General features: G+C 38.6%; 1 protein-coding gene across 7 annotated transcripts in view; it reads right to left on the bottom strand.

Moving 5' to 3' along the window:
- Positions 1-6,857: 6,857 nt before the first annotated feature.
- The window catches only part of LOC102766425 (sodium/calcium exchanger 1), a 128,738-nt gene continuing 114,373 nt past the window's right edge, over positions 6,858-21,222 (bottom strand). For all 7 annotated transcript variants that reach the window (XM_006778659.2, XM_006778662.2, XM_006778661.2 and 4 more), the window contains exon 3: positions 6,858-7,236. In XM_006778659.2, coding sequence (XP_006778722.1) covers positions 7,005-7,236 — 232 coding nt within the window. In that variant the 3' untranslated portion in view covers positions 6,858-7,004. The remainder of the gene's footprint in view (positions 7,237-21,222) is intronic.

The raw sequence follows: 21,222 nt of genomic DNA, 5'->3' as shown, positions 1-21,222 counted from the left end.
ACCTTTCCCAAAGTCACATGACAAATAAATGAAGAAGACAGAACCATCTGGCCTCAAATTTCACACCCTCAAGCACTGTACAAACTGCTCCAGCATAATACCCCATATAAATGTATACCATTTCAGTCTAAATAAAATTGAGAGATATTTATGAAAGTCTGTCCAAAAATAATGCTACTATTTTTATCTAAAGAATTTAACTGGTGAGGAAAATATATATATATATGTTGAAATTTAGTCTTCACGACTCTTGGAGTTACATGAGGATGAATCAGACAAGAGCCTAACTATTGTCCCAAGTGCCATCTAGGAACAGCACTTGGGAAGGTTATTCTTTGGAAGTTATCTTTTTCTCAATCTTTCAATGAGTTATTTTTTCTCAACCTTTCACTAGAACTGGTGCCTGAGAAAAAGAGTCCCTATGAATGTGATAGTTACTAGAATTTGAACAAAAATTGTACGGATTTGTCACTACAGTCATGAGCCACATAATGACTTTTCAGTCAATGATGGACAACATATATGATGGTGGCATACCATATAGCCTAGGTATACAGCAGGCTATACCATCTAGGTTTGTGTAAGAACACTTTATGACACTTGCACAAAGACAAAATCACCTAATGATGAATTTGTCAGACCATGTCTCCCTTGTTAAGCAGTGCAGGGCTGTATTATAAAAGCCTACTGGAAAGCTTTAGCTTCTAGGAAACTGGATTTGGAAAGGAAGACATAACTGTCCAGCTAAGTAACTAATATAGGTAGACACAATGAGAATGCCTTTAATTCCTGGTATACTCCTGTTTATTGTGGAGTATAAGAATATCTTTATTTAACTAATATAGGTAGACACAATGAGAATGCCTTTCATTCCTGGTATACTCCTGTTTATTGTGTACATCTACACAATGGAATACTACACTGCGGTAAAAAAGAAGGAATTCTTACCATTTATTTGCAACAGCATGGAGGTTGTGGGGGGGGTGGTAAGAGATCAAACCAAAGGACTTGTATGCATGCATATAAGCCTAACCAATGAACACAGACATGGGGGCGGGGGTGAGGGCATGAGTTGGGTGGGGGGTGGAGGGCAATGGAGGGGATAAGAACACACATGTAATACCTTGATCAATAAAGAAAAAATAAAAAAATAGAAATCAAAGTGAGACATTATTTTATAAAACACTTGTGATCACAATAAGAATTTCCAGTTTCTTAAGTGGCACAATTAGCAGATGCTCATGAAGTCTCTAGCAGATCACCCATTCGCTCTACCTAATTTTGCTTTACTTCTCTCTGCTCAGAGGAAGCTGGACCAAGGGACCCACTGTGCCTGATTTCATCTCATCAGGTATTTATTCTTCTCTTCGGTTCTCTGTACTATGGACCTTTACAGCTGCTATTCAATTAATTCTTGGAGCTCCCTTGGTTACCTGACTGAGCCATGTTTGGCAGTAATGATCACTCTCTAGGCCATATGTTCTACATAGGAGATATTCAATACATGTTTCCTGAACAAACAATTAAATGAATGAAAGAATACATGCCTCAGTAAGCATCCAATGGCATAATTCATTGTGTGAGCAGTTCTGCCTGTCATAAAGCTCCTCTGCTAGGCAGGAATCTCATTCATTCAACGTTCCTCCATTAGCCATCATTCTACCTCTCTAGAGCTACACACAATTCCTGCTAAGGGCAACTCCTTTAATATTGAAAGACATTATTATGAATTCCTAAGTCCTAATTCTTCTCGCGCATTCTTTTCAATTGTTTTGTTTATAATATGACTTCTAGACATTTCACAACTGTGATCATCTTTCTCTAGAGTTTGCCTATGTCGCTGTTAAAAAGTGGCACTAAGCACTGAACACCCTCTTCCTGATGTGAGCCGAACATTGCAGTTTCCTTTGTTTGAATCTCCCAACACTCCTGTCCCTTCCAAAAATAGTATGTTTTATCAACATAGCTTTCAAGAGTTTATGAGTTATTTTAGGTAAGCGACAACTTGCAATTAACTAAAATGTCTTATTGTTTTTTCTAAATGCTGCACTTTATAAACATGGGAAGCAAACACTATTTTTTTAAGTAAATACCACCAGGTGCCATGTATTATGAGGTTCACTTAACATACATGAAGACAAATGGTGTAACAGAGCAAACAAGTATAGTCTTAGGATTTAGGAAGAACTTTCTTGTTCACCCTCAATACATAATGTTTGTGATGTTTGAGCAAATAGGAAGTATTCAATCATTGTTTTCCTGAATAAATGCCTGATTTCTCCATCTGTTAGGTGGGAATTATGGTACCTCCCTTGTAAAGTTGTTCTGAAGATGAAGGATATAGATATATTTCCAAGTGCGGAACCGTGCATAAAGTTAGGACATAATAGCATTAGTATTTGTTGTAATCACTGTCATCATCATCACCATCACCACCATCTTCATGTTACCTACGTCAGAGCCTATATAGTTGTAGGTGTTTTTATTTGTAAGTGCCACATATTACATTTGTACATATGCATTTAAATATATTCCATTTATTCCAGAAAAAAAATTTTTGAATAATTATTCAATATAATAAACATCCAATGTCTTCATCAAAATACTGATTAAAATCCTGACCAGATGATGCGGGGTCAACATCACATGATTCCCGAACCATTATGTCCCACAGCACTTCTGTACTTAGTCGTCTGGTCCACCAGGAATTAACTGATGGCTTTCTGAATGTACAGTCAGCTTTCTTGGCATTTCATATATGTTTCAAACTATGAATTATCTTAAACAAATCCACGTCAAACTATAAGCTGATGTTAAAGATGAAAAAGAATGGCATCTGCCCAGTCTAAGAAATGTATTCAATAATAAGGAAATCACTTTCAGCTGAGCAATGTCAGGTCTCTTCAAACTCTCAACATTTCCTCTTTGAATCACTTTGATGTGTGTCTCATTGTTAAGAAAAGTGAAGAATGGCTTGATCTTACATGGGTCATGTAACATAGGAAGTCATACTTAAAAGGGACATTTTCCTCCAATTTCAAAATTTTTTATACTTGATCTTTTAAGAGTCTCCTCAAAAGAGCATTTGATGAACTAATGAAAATGCATTAAAATAAGATGTGTCTGACCTCTTCTCTCCCCGTGCCCACAGAACATTCTATCAGTCACTGCTCAGAACAAAATTAGCCAATTTGGATTTAAGTCATCAACAGTTTTTATTCCTGCATTCTAATAGCCTGTACCACTGGGCTTCCCATTTTAATGGGAGGGAATGTGAGTGAGAAAGGGCTATGCAAACCAAAGGAGAAAGACTGTAAAATCCCTAGTTTGAGTTAGAAACCCTGTGTTAAGTTTGGCTCCAGATGTTTTTGAAAGTCATACATCTCCTTATGGTTCTACTGTCTCAACTTCCCCCTCTACAAATTAAAGGGGATATGAAACCTGATCTCTTCCAAAATTCCCGTAGAGTATATCTCTTTCTGTCATGCTTATCTGACAGCTGGATTTCTGCCTTTCAAATAATTACTTTAACACTGCATAGTAAACACCTGTTAAGGAATATAATGGATTTTCCTGATATTTTTGTGTAGGTGATGTATGGTTTGCACAAGTCAATTATCTAAGACAACCACTAGGACCATTTTCATCAGTTCTAACTAGGATTCAGAAAAAGAATCAAGCCTCAGGATTGATATGCTCAGGCAGGTGGTGATCTGAAAACAGAGCAGAAAACACTTACTAAGGCATGGAATCTATGCCTTGTTACCTTCCAAGTCATGAGTCACCTGAGATACTGTAGCGTATTTCCTGACTAATTTTATCAGTTCACAAGCTTTTATTAAGCTTTCACTGTCTGCTTCAACCAAAGAATCCTGTCACCCATTAGTCACTTTAGGATTTGCTGCTGAATCTCTAAGATAATGGAAAGGACCATCATGTCTGCCACTAGAGTTGATATAATATTTATTCAGAAAATTCACATGTTCTGCAATTCAATTCCTATGACTTTTCCTATGACTGTTCCACTTCACTGAATGAGCTTAAAAAAAGCTTGCATAGTAATGATTTCAGAAAGGCTGCTCTGTGGCTTTGTATAATATAAGAACAGGGTTTTCCATGTATCTCGTGGTTTATCAGCTAAGCTTCTCGAGTCACAGAACAATTTTATTCATGTTTTTAAATTTCAAGGAACTAACCCATTGTTAGTATGAGTAATCTATAAATCTTTGTTGAAGAAAAGGAAGTCACAATTTTCTCACAACATCACATCTTATAAGTTGCCGTTAAGCCAAGATTGAATGATTTAGTATGAAATAATAACAAATATGATTATATAAATGCCATTTCAAGAGTGTCTTCCATGCATTGGAGGATATACATATAAAATATTATTAAAATACACATAATGTGTACAGATTTTATATATTTACAAACCTATATACTCTGTATGTATAGAAAATCTCAAATTCTTAGAACAATCTGTGTGGTAGGTTTTATAATCCATATTTAAGATAAATAAATTAAGATTCTTTTAGTATTGTTCAAGAAGAAGTCTCATTCCATTCCATTGTTCCTAAAATTTTAGTCCAAGAGCTTTTATAATTTAAAACTCAATTGATTAAGTAGTATAAAATGAATGTTAGATTCAAAGTTTATTGACAGAAGAGAAAAATATTCACAGAAATATTCTTAAGCCTTTGTAAAGCAACAACACATAGTCACCTACAATGCTTCCTTTCCCAATAGCTTCTAATGTCTTTCTCACAGGTAAATTAAAAAGCTGATCTTTTCTTTAAATAGCTATCAAGATTGATATCCATAGCATAGTGTCTTCTTAATAAATAACCATCCTGATTTTTATCAATATTTCCTTTTCAGGATTTGTAATATAAACAAAAGGAACTCAAGACTTTGGCTCCCATAAGAACTACTACCAATAGAAAACTCAAAGGTCTTGCAAATAGAACGGTCATTTCTGAGTCGCAAATTATTTCTTTACCTGTTTTTTTTTTCCAATAATTTGCTTAGCTCAAAATAAATCTGAGTGATTAATCTATTCAATATAATGCAAATCTGGATTTCTGGCTTACTTGCCTGTCAGAATCTTCTTTTCAAAATCCTCAATTTAAAATTTGATTATTACCCATGCCACAAATATTTGTGTGGCAAAATTCAAGCACTAGGAAACGGCACAGAGCAAAATTAACTGAGTGGCATTATGAAGGAGCACACGACCCAAACAGCTGCAACTTGAGGAGATGATTACTTGTCCCACTGCCCAGCTTTTAGAGGGCGGTGGCGGGGGGGATACAACAGAAATGAATTCATGTTTAATTAGACTCTAAAAGCTTTGCAGGGCATTAAAAATATTCAAAATTATTTAAATCATCATCTGCAATGATGTCAGAAAGTTAGAATTTTTTTTTTTTTTTACCCAGGTGATGGTTTCATCTTTGAACAAGTATGAGAAAATTATGAAACAGGAGATTCTAGTTTCTGGAGTTTAATTTCTTAAAAGATTTATTCAAATAAAAAAAGTTGTAAAATATCTTGCTGATTCCCATGTATCTTGGCTTATACACAGAGTTGCCATATAATTTTTATTCCAACCTGGGACACTTGGAGAGTGAAAAAGGCATTATTAATAATTGCAATACATGTAGACCAAGACAGTCTCCTGAAAGCTGGGACATTTAGTTACTGCCTTCCTCTCTTCCTCCCCCTCCCTCCCTCCCTCCCTTTCTCTTTCTTTTAATTAGAAGCATCAGGGTCTCAAATTGAAGTTTTTTAGGAACATGCTATTATTTATTACTCATAAAGGCAGCATCTTGCCAAGTCCTTGGCTTAACTGGATATGTCATAGCCCCGTGTCCACAGCATCTTCTGATGGTGCAGCTGTTCTCAGGTGACAGTGTTGATACTGCCTCCCCTCCTGTTAAGTGAGGACACAATGATGGCACAGATGGTGTGGGAAAGATGTGGTCCATGGTTTGTGCCACGATTTTTACTCTCTGCTTATTTCCTCCCTAGAATTACCTCCAGATCCCGACCGTATGCTCAACACACTGTTCCTGCTACACGTCAACACCCTTTCTTTATTCCGAGGAAATCCCCACCACATCCCTTCCGACTCTTTCCTCAGTAAATAATGACCCAATTATTTATTTAAAGGTCTGCTTTCTCCCTACAAACTCTGCAGAGAAGAATTGCAATTAATTATTTTATAGAGAAAATAGCTTACATTTTCTGTTTTACGACCAGAAAATAAAAACAGACAGTTTACTTGCGAGGTTCTAGGTCGATGCTTGGTGACTTAAGGAAAATACAACTCTGCCCCCTCCTAGTAAAGGCAATGACCTTTGGAGGTAGGTCAGAAAGGAAGGGTGTGTGTGTGTGTGTGTGTGTGTGTGTGTGTGTGTGCTGCCAGGCCTCTGGAACCAGGGAGGAGCCCTGACTAGTCCATGGAGGCTGCTTTTCCCTTTCAAACCAATAGGGTAAATCAATAATTTGGCGAATGGTATACCTGAGAAAGTCAAATGACTACTTTCTCTGGAAATCCATTCTAAATTTATGAGCAACTCATTAAATAGGATGTTGTACCTATTTAATATTCCATCCTTATGTTATATGTTATAATATATACTTTATATTATAAAAATGTCATTTAAAAAGTTTTGGCTCACCCTGGCCAGTGTTCTCAGTGGTTAGAGCATCGGCCTGTGCACCGGAGGGTTGTGGGTTCAATTCCCTGGTCAAGGGCGCATGTGGGAGACAGCCAATCAATGTGTCTCTGTCACATCAATGTTTCTCTCTCTCTCTCTCCCCGCCCCACCCCCTTTTCTTTCTCCTTGGGTGAGTATTAAAAAAAAAAAAAGCTTCATCTCAAATTCTTTGAGAATCAGTCTTGAAACCTGAATCATCCTAATAGGTGTTTGATTTATTGTCATGAAAAAGAAGCATCTTTTCACTCTGCTATTTCTTTGAGCTTCACAGTCCTTTAGAGATTACCTAGCATGGGTCAAAAGACAAATTGATGTCTGGTCTGTGCTAGGGCACCTACTGGGCCTCTCCTGTGTCAAGAAGCAAGAACTGCCTTTTTCAATAGCTCGACAGGGAAGGCCCTCCACTTCGAGCTTCCGGAATGGATTCACAGCGTGCTGCACCTTTCTGTCAGCTGTGCATAACTGGGGTGGTGTTGGAAACCAGGACCATTTGTTCTGGCTTTTCCAGGCAGGCCTAGGTAGCAGAGCGAAAGAGACCATCATTTGCACCAGCCTTTCCAACTCAGCTGGTAAAGGCTACCTGGTGCCTGAAGAGTGCCTCCTGGAGTTTCCTGAGGAACCCACCTCCCATTTCCTGCCTCCCACTACCAATGTTATGTTTACCCCACACGTGATACTTGTCTTTGCCTGTGATGTCGAACCTCCCACTTTCTGGTATAGTTCACACCGGGATTCAAGAGAGTAGGTCTCTTTCTTGCCAAGACCACCTCAGAATATTGATTAGAGGAAAGATCAAACATAGTCCCAGCTTTTGAAAATACAGTGCTTCTGTTTGAAAGGCTCCACTGGGCAGCAGAGAAGAGATTTTTAAGAAGTAAAATAAGAGAACATCAGAGAGAGGCAGACACAGACACACCTATATGCTATGTGCCCCTTCCCCCTATTTCTTGGATCTCTATCCTCTTAACTTTCCTCTTTTTCCCCCCTTTCTCTTTAAAGCTTAGAACTGCCAATAGTTAAAGGACAAGATGGTCCCCTTGTCCAAAATTATGAGCTGAAACAAGTTAGTGCTATTGATTAATGGTGATGGTCACTACCATGGATCCTGATAGCCTCATAATGATTTGAATATTTAAAGAGGACACCTTCTATCACTTCCAGAAGGGTCTGGGCTTTAAGTACTGCTTTAATCAAATCTATTGGATCTACCTGGATGAACAATGTAAGCTTAAAGATGACTGTGGGAATGAGAGAAGGGTCCTAACTAGAGTGAAGAGCTACTGATCCCAAGACCAAGGCTCATTAATAGAAAGTTTTAATGGCCCAAGTAACCTTTCAAGTTCACTGCACAGTATTTGGTCCTTCACAGAAAACAAAAGATTGCTTTAATGTAAGATAACTTATAACAATAATGTATTACTGCAAATTTTAAAATGAAAACAACAACAACACTGGAAAATCTATCTTTCTGTCTTGAATAGCTTATCATTTTAAGCTATTCCCTTCCAATGTTTTCCATATGCACCTTTTATACCTTTGAAACCATAGTGCCCAAATAGTTTTGTGCCCTGCTTTTAAATCATAATCACATTTCTAGGGTGGTAAATAGTCTTCATAATTTTTAAAAGTTGTATGATTCCATTAAGCACAATTTGATATTTTCACAGAAGCATTCCACTATTTCAATACTGGACCACTGAACAGTTTTGATTAGAACACTGGCAAGTATGCCTGTGCATATGACATTTTCACATTGCAGATTATTCTTGTAGAATATAGCCCCAGAAGAGAGATTACTGTGTCAAAGAATTTAGCTATTTCATGACACCTAATACAGATTACCAAATTTCACATCATAGCTTTTTTAAAACAAAAAGGTGTTTGCGCATCTTCTTTATGCAAAGCATTATGTTAGACGTTGAGGCAGAAATGAATGAGTTTAAAATACAATATTTGCCCTGAAACGCATACAGTCCACGTGGGGATTTAAGACGTTTATATGTGAAGAGAGAACTAACTATATCAACTACAGGAATTCAGAGAAGAACAAGACCATATTCAGCAGGTGTGTGTGAAGAGTTAGACTATTTTTTTAAAAAATCCTCACCTGAGGATATGTTTTTATTGCTTTTAGAGAAGAAGAGAGAGGAAGAGAGAAACATTGATGTGAGAGAGAAACATGGATCGGGTGCCTCTTGTATGCTTCCTGGTCGGGAATAAAAACCGCAGCCTTTTAAGTGTACAGGACAGTGATCCAACCAACTGAGCCACCCATCCAGGGCAAGAGTCAGACTTCTAATTGAATCTTAGGACATTTCCAGGTTTGAATGAGTTGACACGGAAGAATATTCAAGCTAGTAAATAGTGTGATAAGAAAGGAAATTAAGCCACCAAGAAAGTCCCTGTGTACACAAAAGCACAATGTGAGTAACTGTAACTCATTAGCCTGATCAACATAGCGTGCACACTCCCCAGGGGCAATTCCATTACTTGTAATGGTCACCCTTGTCCTTGGAACTTTCTATTCCCTTGTTGCATTTGATGTGATACTAGGGAGGTTTACCTCCTCTGTCTCTAACCAGTCTTCTTTCTTTCAAATCCTCCCTCCAATGACATCTTCAAATAAGGCGTTTCCCCAAGTTCTCTTCCAGACTTTTTCTTTCTTTATATTCTTTCTGTAGGTAACGTCACTTGCTCTGTTGGCTCCTGTTGCTAACTCCCTAATCTCTACTTCCAGCTCTCAATTCTCCTTTTTGGTCTGATACGTTTCCTGCCACTGACAGCATTTAAAAGCAAAGTCCTAAACTGAACTCCTTTTGTGTTCTTCAGATCATGTGAACACACCCCACCGTTTAGAAGCACATCATCTTTGATGTCACTTTCATCCTCATAGTTCACATTCAATCAAGTCTCCAGAATCGGTCCTCGCTTCACAGTGAATCCCATTTTCCTCCTATTGTAGACTATTGAAATCCCTCACCTAGCCCGTGGTCGGCAAACTGCGGCTCGCGAGCCACATGCGGCTTTTTGGCCCCTTGAGTGTGGCTCTTCCACAAAATACCACGTGCGGGCGCACGTACAGTGTGATTGAAACTTTGTGGCCCATGCACAGAAGTCCGTTTTCAGCCCGGGCGAGTCTATTTTGAAGAAGTACTGTTGATATTTGACTCTGTTGACTAATGAGTATGCCGACCACTGACTGGTCCTAGCCTACTGCAAAGATTCCTATCTGATCTGCTTGCCTATAGCCTTATCCCCTTCAATCTATGCTCCATACCATTAGGCACCCTCCTAAAGCATAGAGCAGATTATGTCACTTGTCTACCCAATAGAACTCGTCAGCTGGCGGAGTAAATCCAGGCACATCAATACGTCTCTCCTAATCCTGGCCCTCTGCTTCTCACACGATAACAGCCTACACACACACACACACACACACACACACACACACACACACACACACACTATGGACTATTTAAAATTTACTAAAAATAGACATAGGTTTTCACCCACCTGAACCTTGTCTCCTGCAGTTTCCTTCTAATAGAATACTGTCACATGCTCTAGCCTACAAATGTTTTGCCCAAACAAATGTTCTCACTCCATAAGCCTTCCCAGACCTCTGTCTCCTCCACCTCAACTCTTGTATTCTAACTTCCAGTTTTATACAGCACAGAGTACTTAATTTACATTTCTGTCTGCATAACGAAAACATTTCCCTTCTGAAGGGTCAGGTTAAGAAATTCAATAAATTCCCGTGTGTTTAAATTTTTTAATCTCTCTGGCCAAAGGTTGAACTTCCTCCAGCTGCTTGGTCAAGGGCCATGAGAAGGTCACCAGCTAAACCAAAAGGCCTAGGAGGAGCTGTGCAGGAGAATCCTCCTGCAACAGGTGCAGAGGAGGCCGGGGAGGAAGGAGAAAAGGCTCTGAAAAGTTACCCATGATTTTTCTCTCCAGTCAGCTCTATGTCTGCAAAACAGGGCCAAGAATTTGAATTGCTTGTCATAATGGGCTCTTTAGCAAGAATGTGGCATTGCAAATGTAAGTTATTGTGCTAAGGTCCTCTGGCCCCATTCTGTGCCCTCACTTAGTTGAAGTGAGAGCTTTAAGTTCAGAAGCGTCCCAGGCTGCAAATGTCCCCTGATCCCATACCATTCGTGTGATGCTGACTGGCATCCTATCACACTGCGGGATGCCCTGGCCTCCAAACTAACTCTGAAGTAGGTTAGAGGGGAGAGAGAAGGAGGGAATTTACAGCCATTGCTCCAGCTTTATTTATCACTCACTCTGGGAAATAACTGAGCTAATAAAAAGGAGGTGGGGGAACACGCCAAGTTATTTAAAAAGCAGAAGATAAAACATCAGAAACACAAACTAATGTTTCTAAATAAACAAGGGTGTGGAGCATGAGTCATTTTTTAAAGACTTAAAGAAAACGGGATTTTAAGTGATATTTTTGATGAACCATACTGCCCTGTTTATTGGGATCCAGGGTTATTCCCAAGACCTATTTCTGACTTCCTGCGTTCATGACATTTAAGTAGCCACTGTTTTGTTTTTTTTTTTTACACAAACTAATGTTTCTAAATAAACAAGGGTGTGGAGCATGAGTCATTTTTTAAAGACTTAAAGAAAACGGGATTTTAAGTGATATTTTTGATGAACCATACTGCCCTGTTTATTGGGATCCAGGGTTATTCCCAAGACCTATTTCTGACTTCCTGGGTTCATGACATTTAAGTAGCCACTGTTTTTTGGTTTGTTTTTTTTCCATTTGCATAGTGGATGCAGGATCATGAAAGCGTCTGCTTTTGCCTAAAGTGAGACTGTGAAATTGATAAAGGAAACATATGAAAATGATGAGGATAAATTGTCATGTCTCAAGACTAGTTCTCCCTGTTATTCTTCAGGCTACAATTCTCATGAAACTTAGTTTTACTTGTTGAAAAGCTATACATGTTGTTGGATAAAGTGTATGAAAAGAATAAAATAACCAGTGACAAATAGGAGCAATCTCTAAGGCTGACTCCATTTGACAAATTAAAATGAAATAGAAAACTGCAAATAATAAGAGTGACACCTGATGCTTCCCCTAAATTAACAAATCAGTCAGTTATCCCAATCTGGTGTCTACACACCAATAGATTACAATCCCATAGAGAGAAAACTGTCTGTACACAGAATGCCTCATGCCCCTCTGTATTGCTTGCTTCTGTTTGCAACAGTCAATGCAGAAATAGTCATCATCTCACAAATTACAAGCTCAGGAAATAAAAAAAAACACATAAAAATATCTTCCCTCTTTTGCATTGACTGCTACGTAACTGACTGACATGATTCAGTAAATGAAGTCATTCTGGACAAATTTCAGAATTCACAAACTTGGAATCAAATGAATAAATTTGCTAAATATAGGCCTGTGACTATAGATAAATATCTGATCTATTACTATGAAGTCACCTAAAAATCAGAGACACATACAAAATAAAATGAATAAAAAATTATCTTAAGATAATCATAATTTTTTTCCAAGTGAAATAAAGTGCTTGGTAAGTAGTTTGGAGCAGTACATACAAGCTAGGAGCACTGGCTTTGAGGTCCACAGACAGGGGTTCTGCCTAGCTCTTACCAGCTCAGTGAGCTCAGGAATTTACCTAACCTCTTTATATCTCAGTTTCTGCTTTTGCTCTCAGAAAAAGAGGGTGATAATATCACTGCTGCAGGATTGTTGTAAGAATTAATTGAGGGAATGCCATATATCATGCAAAGCTTGGCATCTGACACATGATACATTCTCAATAAATGTGTTTTTATTAATATTATAATTATTAATGAGGCTTAAAAATTGAACTGTCTAGACAGTGTCTCTAATTTCATTTTCTACAGAATATTCATAGAATAATCTAGTTCAAGCAAACATACACACACACACACACACACACACACAATGAAACACTTTCTCCAGTGTTCAACTGTACTTGCTATTTCTCTGATTCACTGTCAGGCCCACTTTAATGCATAGGAAACCCTATAGCAAAGAGCTCTCAGGAGAACCAGAAAACGTCTCATATGTTAGTGGAATGTCATGGGCTGTTAAGTCCATTGAATGGAATGGGCTTTGTATAGAACCTTATCAATTATTTCCCTTTGTGATAGTTTTTCTAAATAGAAACTTACTGAAGGATTTTTGTAGTGACTTGGTTACACTATAAGCATTTTATTTCTAATTTTCTTATGCTCTTCTAAAGGTCACAAGCTGGGTCTATATAATTCTCTTTGCAACACCACTAGCAATTGGCTGCTATAAGTGGCTTTGAACTTTGCCACTGCAAATCCTAACCTGGATTTACTCTTCACTTTACTACAAAATTCAATTCAAACAACACAGTAAATAGCCTCTCTCTTCAATATGTGTGTGTGTGTGTGTGTGTGTGTGTCTGTGTGTGTGTGTGTGTGTGTGATGGGGGACGGGGGGGCAGAGGTGGCTCCCCTTATGCATTTTTATGTATCTTCATCAAGCCACTCCATTTGAATGAAAGGATTCCACTCTCCCCTAAACCTCCTTATTGAGACCCTACCCTTAACATTATGTCTCAGCACGGCCTGGTGATACTAGCATGGGGGAAAAGGTCAGTGAGTCAAAAATAGGTTAGGAACACAACTCTCTACCATGCTGCAGAAAAGAACAGAGTTGGCTTACATCCAAAGGTCAAATATATATAGACTTTCTTATGGGAAAGGAATGTCCAACCTGTTCAAAAGTCTTCTGAAGTGAGTTTATATTCTCAGACTACCAAAATTAGCCATCGAGCTGAATCATTCTGGTATTTCCAGGAGTAAAGTTAGATTGGTTGGCTTTTCCAGGGTTATCTGTTATCAGTTAAACAAAGCAATACATTTTTACTTTTGACCAACATGGAATCTGACCTTGTTGGTTAAGTAGAATGGGTCTATGGGAAAAAGTGAAGAAAGAAAGAATGAATGAATGGAGATTGGAAAACACACCTAGTTGATATATGAATCAAGTGCTTGAGAATGAGTGGGGAGAAAGGTGCAGCTCCATAGAGGGTGCTATTGGAACTATAGCTCAAAACAATTGAAATTCACAAGTCGGAGAAAATGGGGCAGTGTATTTCTCTAAAATGCCATGCCATGGTGACAAGCTAAATCTCTGCAAATGGCTGGTGTCTAAGATTCTCCACTCTGCTCCAATTTCAAGGATGACTTTGGCCTCCCTAGGACCAACCACTCTGGTGAAACCTCAAAGACATGTGAGCATCGTTAATATAGCAATGATCACGCTGCACTATAATCATCTATTTACATGTCTTCTCCACTTGAAGGCAAGGGACATATTTACATCACACCACCCCAGTCTCTGACATCTTTTATACATTCCAATGACTAAACAAATCATGAATGAATGAGGATTTAACCAAGGTAGCAAAAGCCTTGCAGGGGTCACCCTTGCCTGTAGTTAGTAATGATACTCACTAAGAAAAAAAAACTCAGAATGCCCTATATTACAGACAATTCTGAGTATTCCTGAGAGGTTGAAACTAGTCCAGGGGGCCCCACAGAGCCCTGGATAAATCTTGTTTAACCAAACTTCTTGAAAAATAACTCCACATCCCTTAGGGAGGTTATCTAAACCGACCCTTTCCACTGGGACTGCTCCAGCTACTGGTCTAGGCTCCATTTCTGGAGATGCTATCATAGATAGGGGTTGTTAGGTTCACTTTGGTTCACCACCAAAATAGGCACAAACCTCCGTGTTCTGCCAGTATTTTCCATTTTAGGATCCTTTAGTATTTTTATTTCTACTACTTTTTTAAATGAAAAAAGAGAAGTCTATGGAATGATCTGGGACTTTGGTATCTGAGATCTGAGTTTAAATCTTGACTGCCACTGTCTGTTTGACCCTGGGTGAGTTAACTTCCTGAGCCTCAGTTTCATTGCCTAGAAAATGGGGATAACAGCATTTACTTCATAAGGATAGTGAGCATCAGATATAATGCATCTGAGCAGTGTACCAAATATATATTCAGAATATAGTGGCCTTAAAGATGCCTAAGAACATATGAACATTTTTATAAAGCATAAAAGCCAACTCATTTTTTCTCAAGATAGCTGGAAACACAGCAAATGTTGCTTCTATTTCAGTGTAAACCTGATAATTGTGGGAATCCCTTATTCAATGTACAGGGCATATTTTCCAGCTGCTCTGTAACTTTAAAAACATGAAATAATTTTTATTTTTACCATAATAATGAGGAAAAAGAAAATAAATTCACTGCCTTACAATGGTTTTGCAGGCAAGAATACATCATCATAAATAAGAATACTGTTTTGTCAGTATCACAATGCTGCTCCAGGCACTTCTACAAAATAGTTTTATTTTCTTGCCTTATGACCCTGAATTCTCTAAGCTTTAAGCAAGTGCCTGACTTTAGAAAGAGCTTATCAAAGTCGAACCACAAACTGCTCACCTCCATCCAGGACATCCTCAATAATGCACCAGTAATTAGCAAACCCAAATAGCGGTCCTCAGTGATATTATTCAGTGTGGATTAACTTCTTACTTTTCTCATTCCCTAGATATTTTTGCAAAGTCTCCTAGACTTTTCCCCTTGGTTCCCATTCAATGTATTTTTCCTGTTAGTTATATTCCCACATTCCAATTTATATTGCTAGGAAAACATGAAATTATGAGTTCTATTCATGAAGAAATACAACATTTAGATGACCTAGGAAGTCTCCTTATTTCGGCTGTTGTAAGTTTTCTTAAGTACCACATAAATATTAAATTATTTGATTCTTTTATCATTGAATAATCCTTAAGTCATCTAAATTAGGTCTACCTGATATTTGGCTCAAAAATCACATATTTCATTATGTGGTATAACTGTAGAAAAGTCCCTGAGGTACAGGAGGTAAAGTACTTAAACAGCATCACTCAGTTCCAATGAACTTAGGAAATATGGGGTCCAGCAGATGAGCTCTGTCTTATCCAATCTCCTCTCCTCCCCTCCTCCCCTTCGCTCCCCTCCTGCTCTCTCTCTCTCTCTGAGGCTCAAATTCAGCCAGTGGATAATCTTAGGAGGGCAGCATCTGGTAGCTTTTCCAAAAGACAGAGACATGAGGTTGAAAATAGGAGCATGACCATCTTGCCTGTAGGACAAATCTTGCCATATATAAAAACAACTTCAGTGTCCACTAACCTATGACCACAATTAAGGATTACTCTGGGAAGGAATTCAACACAAGTCATGGCTTCTGGCCCACAAAGCATGGTCTTTGATTCAATGGCTGCTGTGTAAACATCCTCATATGGCATCAGACCCTTCTGAAAGCGCTCAATCCATGCATGTGAATGGTTACTGAGGAGCAAAATAAACAAGACTGTAGGCATGTTTCCATCAGAAAGTCACAATAAAACAAAAATTGTCATGATTCTTATTTTGACATTAGATGGTGAATGTCTTCAGTAATTGGATTTTCTGCGTTTTATAATTTCCTTGTACTATCTACATTACAGGAATTCAGTAAAATGCTAGGTAAACGACACATAAGCAGGACATGAAATATTTGGAAACAGTATGCTATACAACATAAGTATACATAAACATAAAAATAACTGAAATGATAAACAGGAATTACAATTTAAGTTACATATAAACACATGATCTCCTGATAGAACTACCTTTGAGCCAAAGACAGTGAACTTTCCTGGAAAGAAAAACGTTGGCCTCGGATAATGGGCTGCTCTTGCACTGCCAAGGCAAAGAAAATAAGACAACCCACAACACAGATGACACAAACGCAGAGTCTGTCTGATTTTAAGGATCGAGATGATTCATATTAGTTAAAAATGCTCACTATTTGCTTCTAGAATCATGTTTCTTGGATTAAATCTTAGTAACCATGGAAAGAATAGGTTATTCATTCCCAAGATGCCATGATGCTGTGTTGGAGGCTGTACGTGCTCCATGTCAGATCAGAGTATCCTGTTTAATGATGGCCAGTGATTAGATAAAGGTAATGTGCCTTCTCGTCTTACGTGGCTTCTCAATAGTGCCATCAGTGCTGTGAGTCCCTCTCATGAACTTTGGCAATCCAGCTACAGAGAAGTTGAAGGTTCCCCAAACCCAAGCAGAGACAGGAGTCGCTCCACCACTTTTTATATACTTAGTTTTAGAATTTGTTTTAGAAACATGTATTTTACCATTTTGACTATAATAGAGTGTGAAAAGAAAATAATCGAAGTCAAGGTAAATTTTATGTATTTGTATTAAAACCTGTCCAATATATATTGTAAAAAAATAATATCAGTTTTGGAATAAAATGCAATCTATAATATCATATTGCCATTTTGTATATAAGAAATAAATGTTTAGCACCATGTATGGGGAAATGTTGAAAAGTACTGTTATTAGCAATGAATTGGGTAGGGGACTTTGAATTGGGTATTGTGAAATACTTTCAATTTCTAAAACATATCTAAATGGATGGATGAATAGATGGATAGATAGACAGATAGATAGATGTTAATAGGTAATTAGAAAAATCATGAAGATACACTATTATGCAGAAAATAGCCAAGATACAATCTACACTATTATATATCTGTTCTGTATACCTTCACAAATTTAGTTAAAAATGCTAAGTAAATAAAGTGAAATATATTTAAACACTTTATCATTTTTCAAAACTTTTAATGTGCACTGGGGATATCTACTGAGAATTATCATGTGAAGCAGAATAGAAATGTTCACAGCAGAGAACAAAACCTCCTAGTGCTCATGGAAGCCTGTATAGCTGGTGAGTTTTGGCCAATTTGCTTTTTAAGTCAAGATATATTACGTAACCTTTGGATATTTGAAATGATGGTTTAATTTTAATCAACATACACCTCTGATAGCCATGAGGAACAGGCCCATTTAAAATGACCTGTCCTATTTCTGTGGGTTGTTTGGGCAGGCTGGTCAAGAAAGGAGTTGGGAGATTGGGCTTGACAAACACAGTTCACCATCCCCTCCTTAGAACCCCAGGTTTAGGGTTAGGATTTTTTTGTGTCATCCTCCACCCAACAGGAGGGCCCCAGAGTACTCAAGGTTTTCAGCTAACCCATTTCTTGCTAAATTGCAAGCTCAGTGTGAAGGTAAGGAAAATGCAAATGAATCATACAAGTCAGCCATACAGGTCTTTCGGGTAGGAAGAAGTCTGAAGGAGTTATTTCAGAGATAATGAGAGCAACAAAGACTTTTACTGCCAACAAACACTGGAGAGCAATGCTTGAGTTTTTATTCTTTTTGTTTAAGGCTTTGAGGAAGTCAGGGTGTGTACAATAGCAATGTAGTGAGCCATGAATATTGCAGGCCTAAGATCGGAGAGATGGTCAAAGAGAACTTCCAGGCACGCTAACTGACCCTTTTTTCCTGGGACAATTCAAAGAGACATGCTCTGCTGATTCCACAATCTGTCTCTCTGAGATTTTTTTGAAATATTCTTTTAAGGTGTCAAAGACTGAATCTATGTCAATGTAGGTGAAGAAAAATGCACTGGAGAGAAGGATTCAGTGCAAACTTACAAAGAATTTCTACCCAACCATCCCCCTAACCCTCAATGATATGAAAGAAAAGGGACCAAAAAACGTCTAGATCACCCCAGGTGTACATTGCAAACATATCATAGTGGTTTTGGCTCTGGGAAGTTCAACTTTGAGTAAGACACCCAGACCCACTATTTATTTCAATGTAAACTATTAGAGAGGAAAACATCTGGGGGAAATGCACTCAAAAAGCATCTGTAGAGAATAAGCAATCTTATGAGGCAATATTTAAATGTGAGAAAAAAAAATCACAAAACTTTAGGTCTCCTAGTGGCCTTGGTCTTGGCCAATCTAGCCCAATTCACACACATTTAATATCTTGAAGTTGGGCCTATCGGGAAGCTCTTGCTCCAAATTGGCCTTAGGTCATGTACCTAGCATGACCTGAATTGACAAGCTGATGTGATGCTGAGAATCTGACCCTAATATACAACACTGAGCACAGAGCACAGTTATAAGCATGTATGATCCAAGAGCCTGTATACATGCTTCCCCACTCAGTCTCTCTTGCCCTCACACCTGTGCAATGAGCCAATCAGCACAGGTCAGGATGAGCAAACTGTTGGGAGCTCTGCGAGCTACTGTCCGTGTTTTGTCTGTTTGTTTTGAACAGGGGGGCAAGATGTTATAAGCCAAGGATTTTCAAATTTTATAACTGACTCAGTTTGTGTAGCCCTAGCTTAGAATGCAAAGCTTTTCCTATCCTGCCTGCTACTCCAGAGCCGAAACACTATCTTTGTTGTGTGGTGCATGCTCATGACTCACAGCGATGATAGGAAAGGGTACATAATAACACTCAGTCTCCTTTGGTCCCAGTGAATGCATGACAAATAGCGTTATCTTTGGGTCCTACTACTATATCAGATCTCTTACTTTTACCACATGCTTGAAAAAGAGCCCGCTGGCATGGCTCAGTGGTTGAGCTTCGATCTATGAACCAGGAGGTCACAGTTTGATTCCAGCCCGGGCTGCGGGCTTGATCCCCAGTGGGGGGTGTGCAGGAGGCAGCCGATCAATGATTCTCTCTCACCATTGATGTTTCCATCTCTCCCTCTCCCTTCCTCTCTGAAATCAATAAAAAAATATTTTTTAAAAAAGAATCACGATACCCCTACCTTATCAATAACAACATATATATTTAAAAATAAATATGCTTGAGAAATGTTAAAAGATGCTTCATAAATTCTATTTATTTCATGTATCTGCAACGGGAGTTGGAGTGTCAGGGGGAAGAAAGCATATTTACATTTTAGCTATGTAGGAAAGCAATCAGAAGTTCCTGGGAGCCACATGGCCCAAGGAGACTATCAGAGAGAAAAAATCCATACAGTTAAGAACATGGACAATAATTCCTTTCAACTCTGAGGACAAGGCCAGTAATTTATTCCTAGAGTTGTTAATGAATAAAACAAATAAATGAAGTGATCTGTGTCTGAATATCTCCAACTCAGAGCCAATATTCTTTACAATGACCAGAAAATCTGCATTTTGAAAACCTCCAATTTTCCTGTACTCTTCAGGATTAACAAGAGTTGGCTTAAGACCTTGAATTGGTTCATTTCTCAGGAAGCCTGGCTATCCATCTCTACATTCAGGGTCCTTTCAAGAGCACTGTTTTGAGAATTGTAAGTAATTGGTGGAGTGAGTGACAAGATGGCTAGGCCTTCTCTTTCCCACGTTGCTCTTTTGCTCAAGTTGAGATGGAAATAGAAATTCTGGGGCTCTACCCCAAAGGAGTGAGACACTCTGGGAGCAGGGCCCAGCCCTCAGTGTTGTACCAAGCCCTGCTCTGTGGTCCAGTAGCACTCCTCCCGGGGCTCCCACCAGCCAGCAGAGTTAACGGTAGCTCTGGGAAAGAGCAAGCTTCTGTCCGTGTTCTAGTCCCTTCCACCAGAGCTCTTACCATAGTCGCATTTACAAGTCTGGCCTTTTGAGGGCAGTCCCCAAAGTGGAATGCAGGACACAGGAAGACAGAGAGAGGAAAGTCTCAAGTGCCAAGCAGAAAAGAATGGCCTGTACAGCTGGACTGTTTTGTCTGCCTCCTGTCTAAAGGCACCAAAATTTACAGAGAATAAACGTAGGGGTGGGGAAAAAATGTCTTGGAGCTCAATGATCTTTCAAGTTTGGAATAATTTTAAGTTGAGCAACAATCTGAGCATATTTCAGCCGGCATCTGCGCTCCACTCAGTTTCAGGCTGGCCTTGACTCTCTTGAGGAATCAGCCCACATACAAGCAGGTTAAGAGATGGAGAAACACTTATTTCATTTTCTATTTCCCACGTCTTCTTTTCTATACACATCAAAGTAGAGATTGTGATAAACACTTCTCTAATGCTAAAGCCTATATATTTTCACCTTAAATTCAACCACGTCATTAATATCAAAGATAAGGAAATGAATAAAACAATGGCTTATAGTCGGTACATTCTTTTTATCTAAGAAGGCTCATTCCGTTTGAATTATAATTTCTTCAATGTAATCTAAAGTTTTTAAAAATGCACTGTATTGGCTCCAGCACTTACACATTTACTGAAGGGCAGTAGGTTGGGAGTTAGAAAGGGCAGTAATGTTTCCAGGGATGGAAGACAGCGCGGAGATGAGAAATGATGGGTTCTGAGTTCCGACTGCATCCCCATGAGCTGGAATCTGAGGAACAAGTCATTTCCTGTCTCTAAAAGGCATATAAGCCTCTTCTGTAAAAAAGGAGGGCTCAGCTTCCTGTATTGGCTCTTCCCAGTTCTACATGTGAGGGTCCTAGTAACTGTCAGGGAGGACCAATCACTGTGATGCATCAAGGACAAAATCAGCTCTCTCATCCATCAAAGAACAAACCTATTTTTTCAGATGTTTTAAATATCAAAACAGTGCATCCCATAAAAAGTTTTTGTC

This window comes from Myotis davidii, unplaced genomic scaffold, assembly GCF_000327345.1.
Source record: "Myotis davidii unplaced genomic scaffold, ASM32734v1 scaffold6, whole genome shotgun sequence".
Lineage (NCBI taxonomy): Eukaryota > Metazoa > Chordata > Mammalia > Chiroptera > Vespertilionidae > Myotis > Myotis davidii.
The sequence above is the reverse complement of the archived record's forward strand: the minus strand, read 5'-3'. Positions and strand labels throughout refer to the sequence as shown.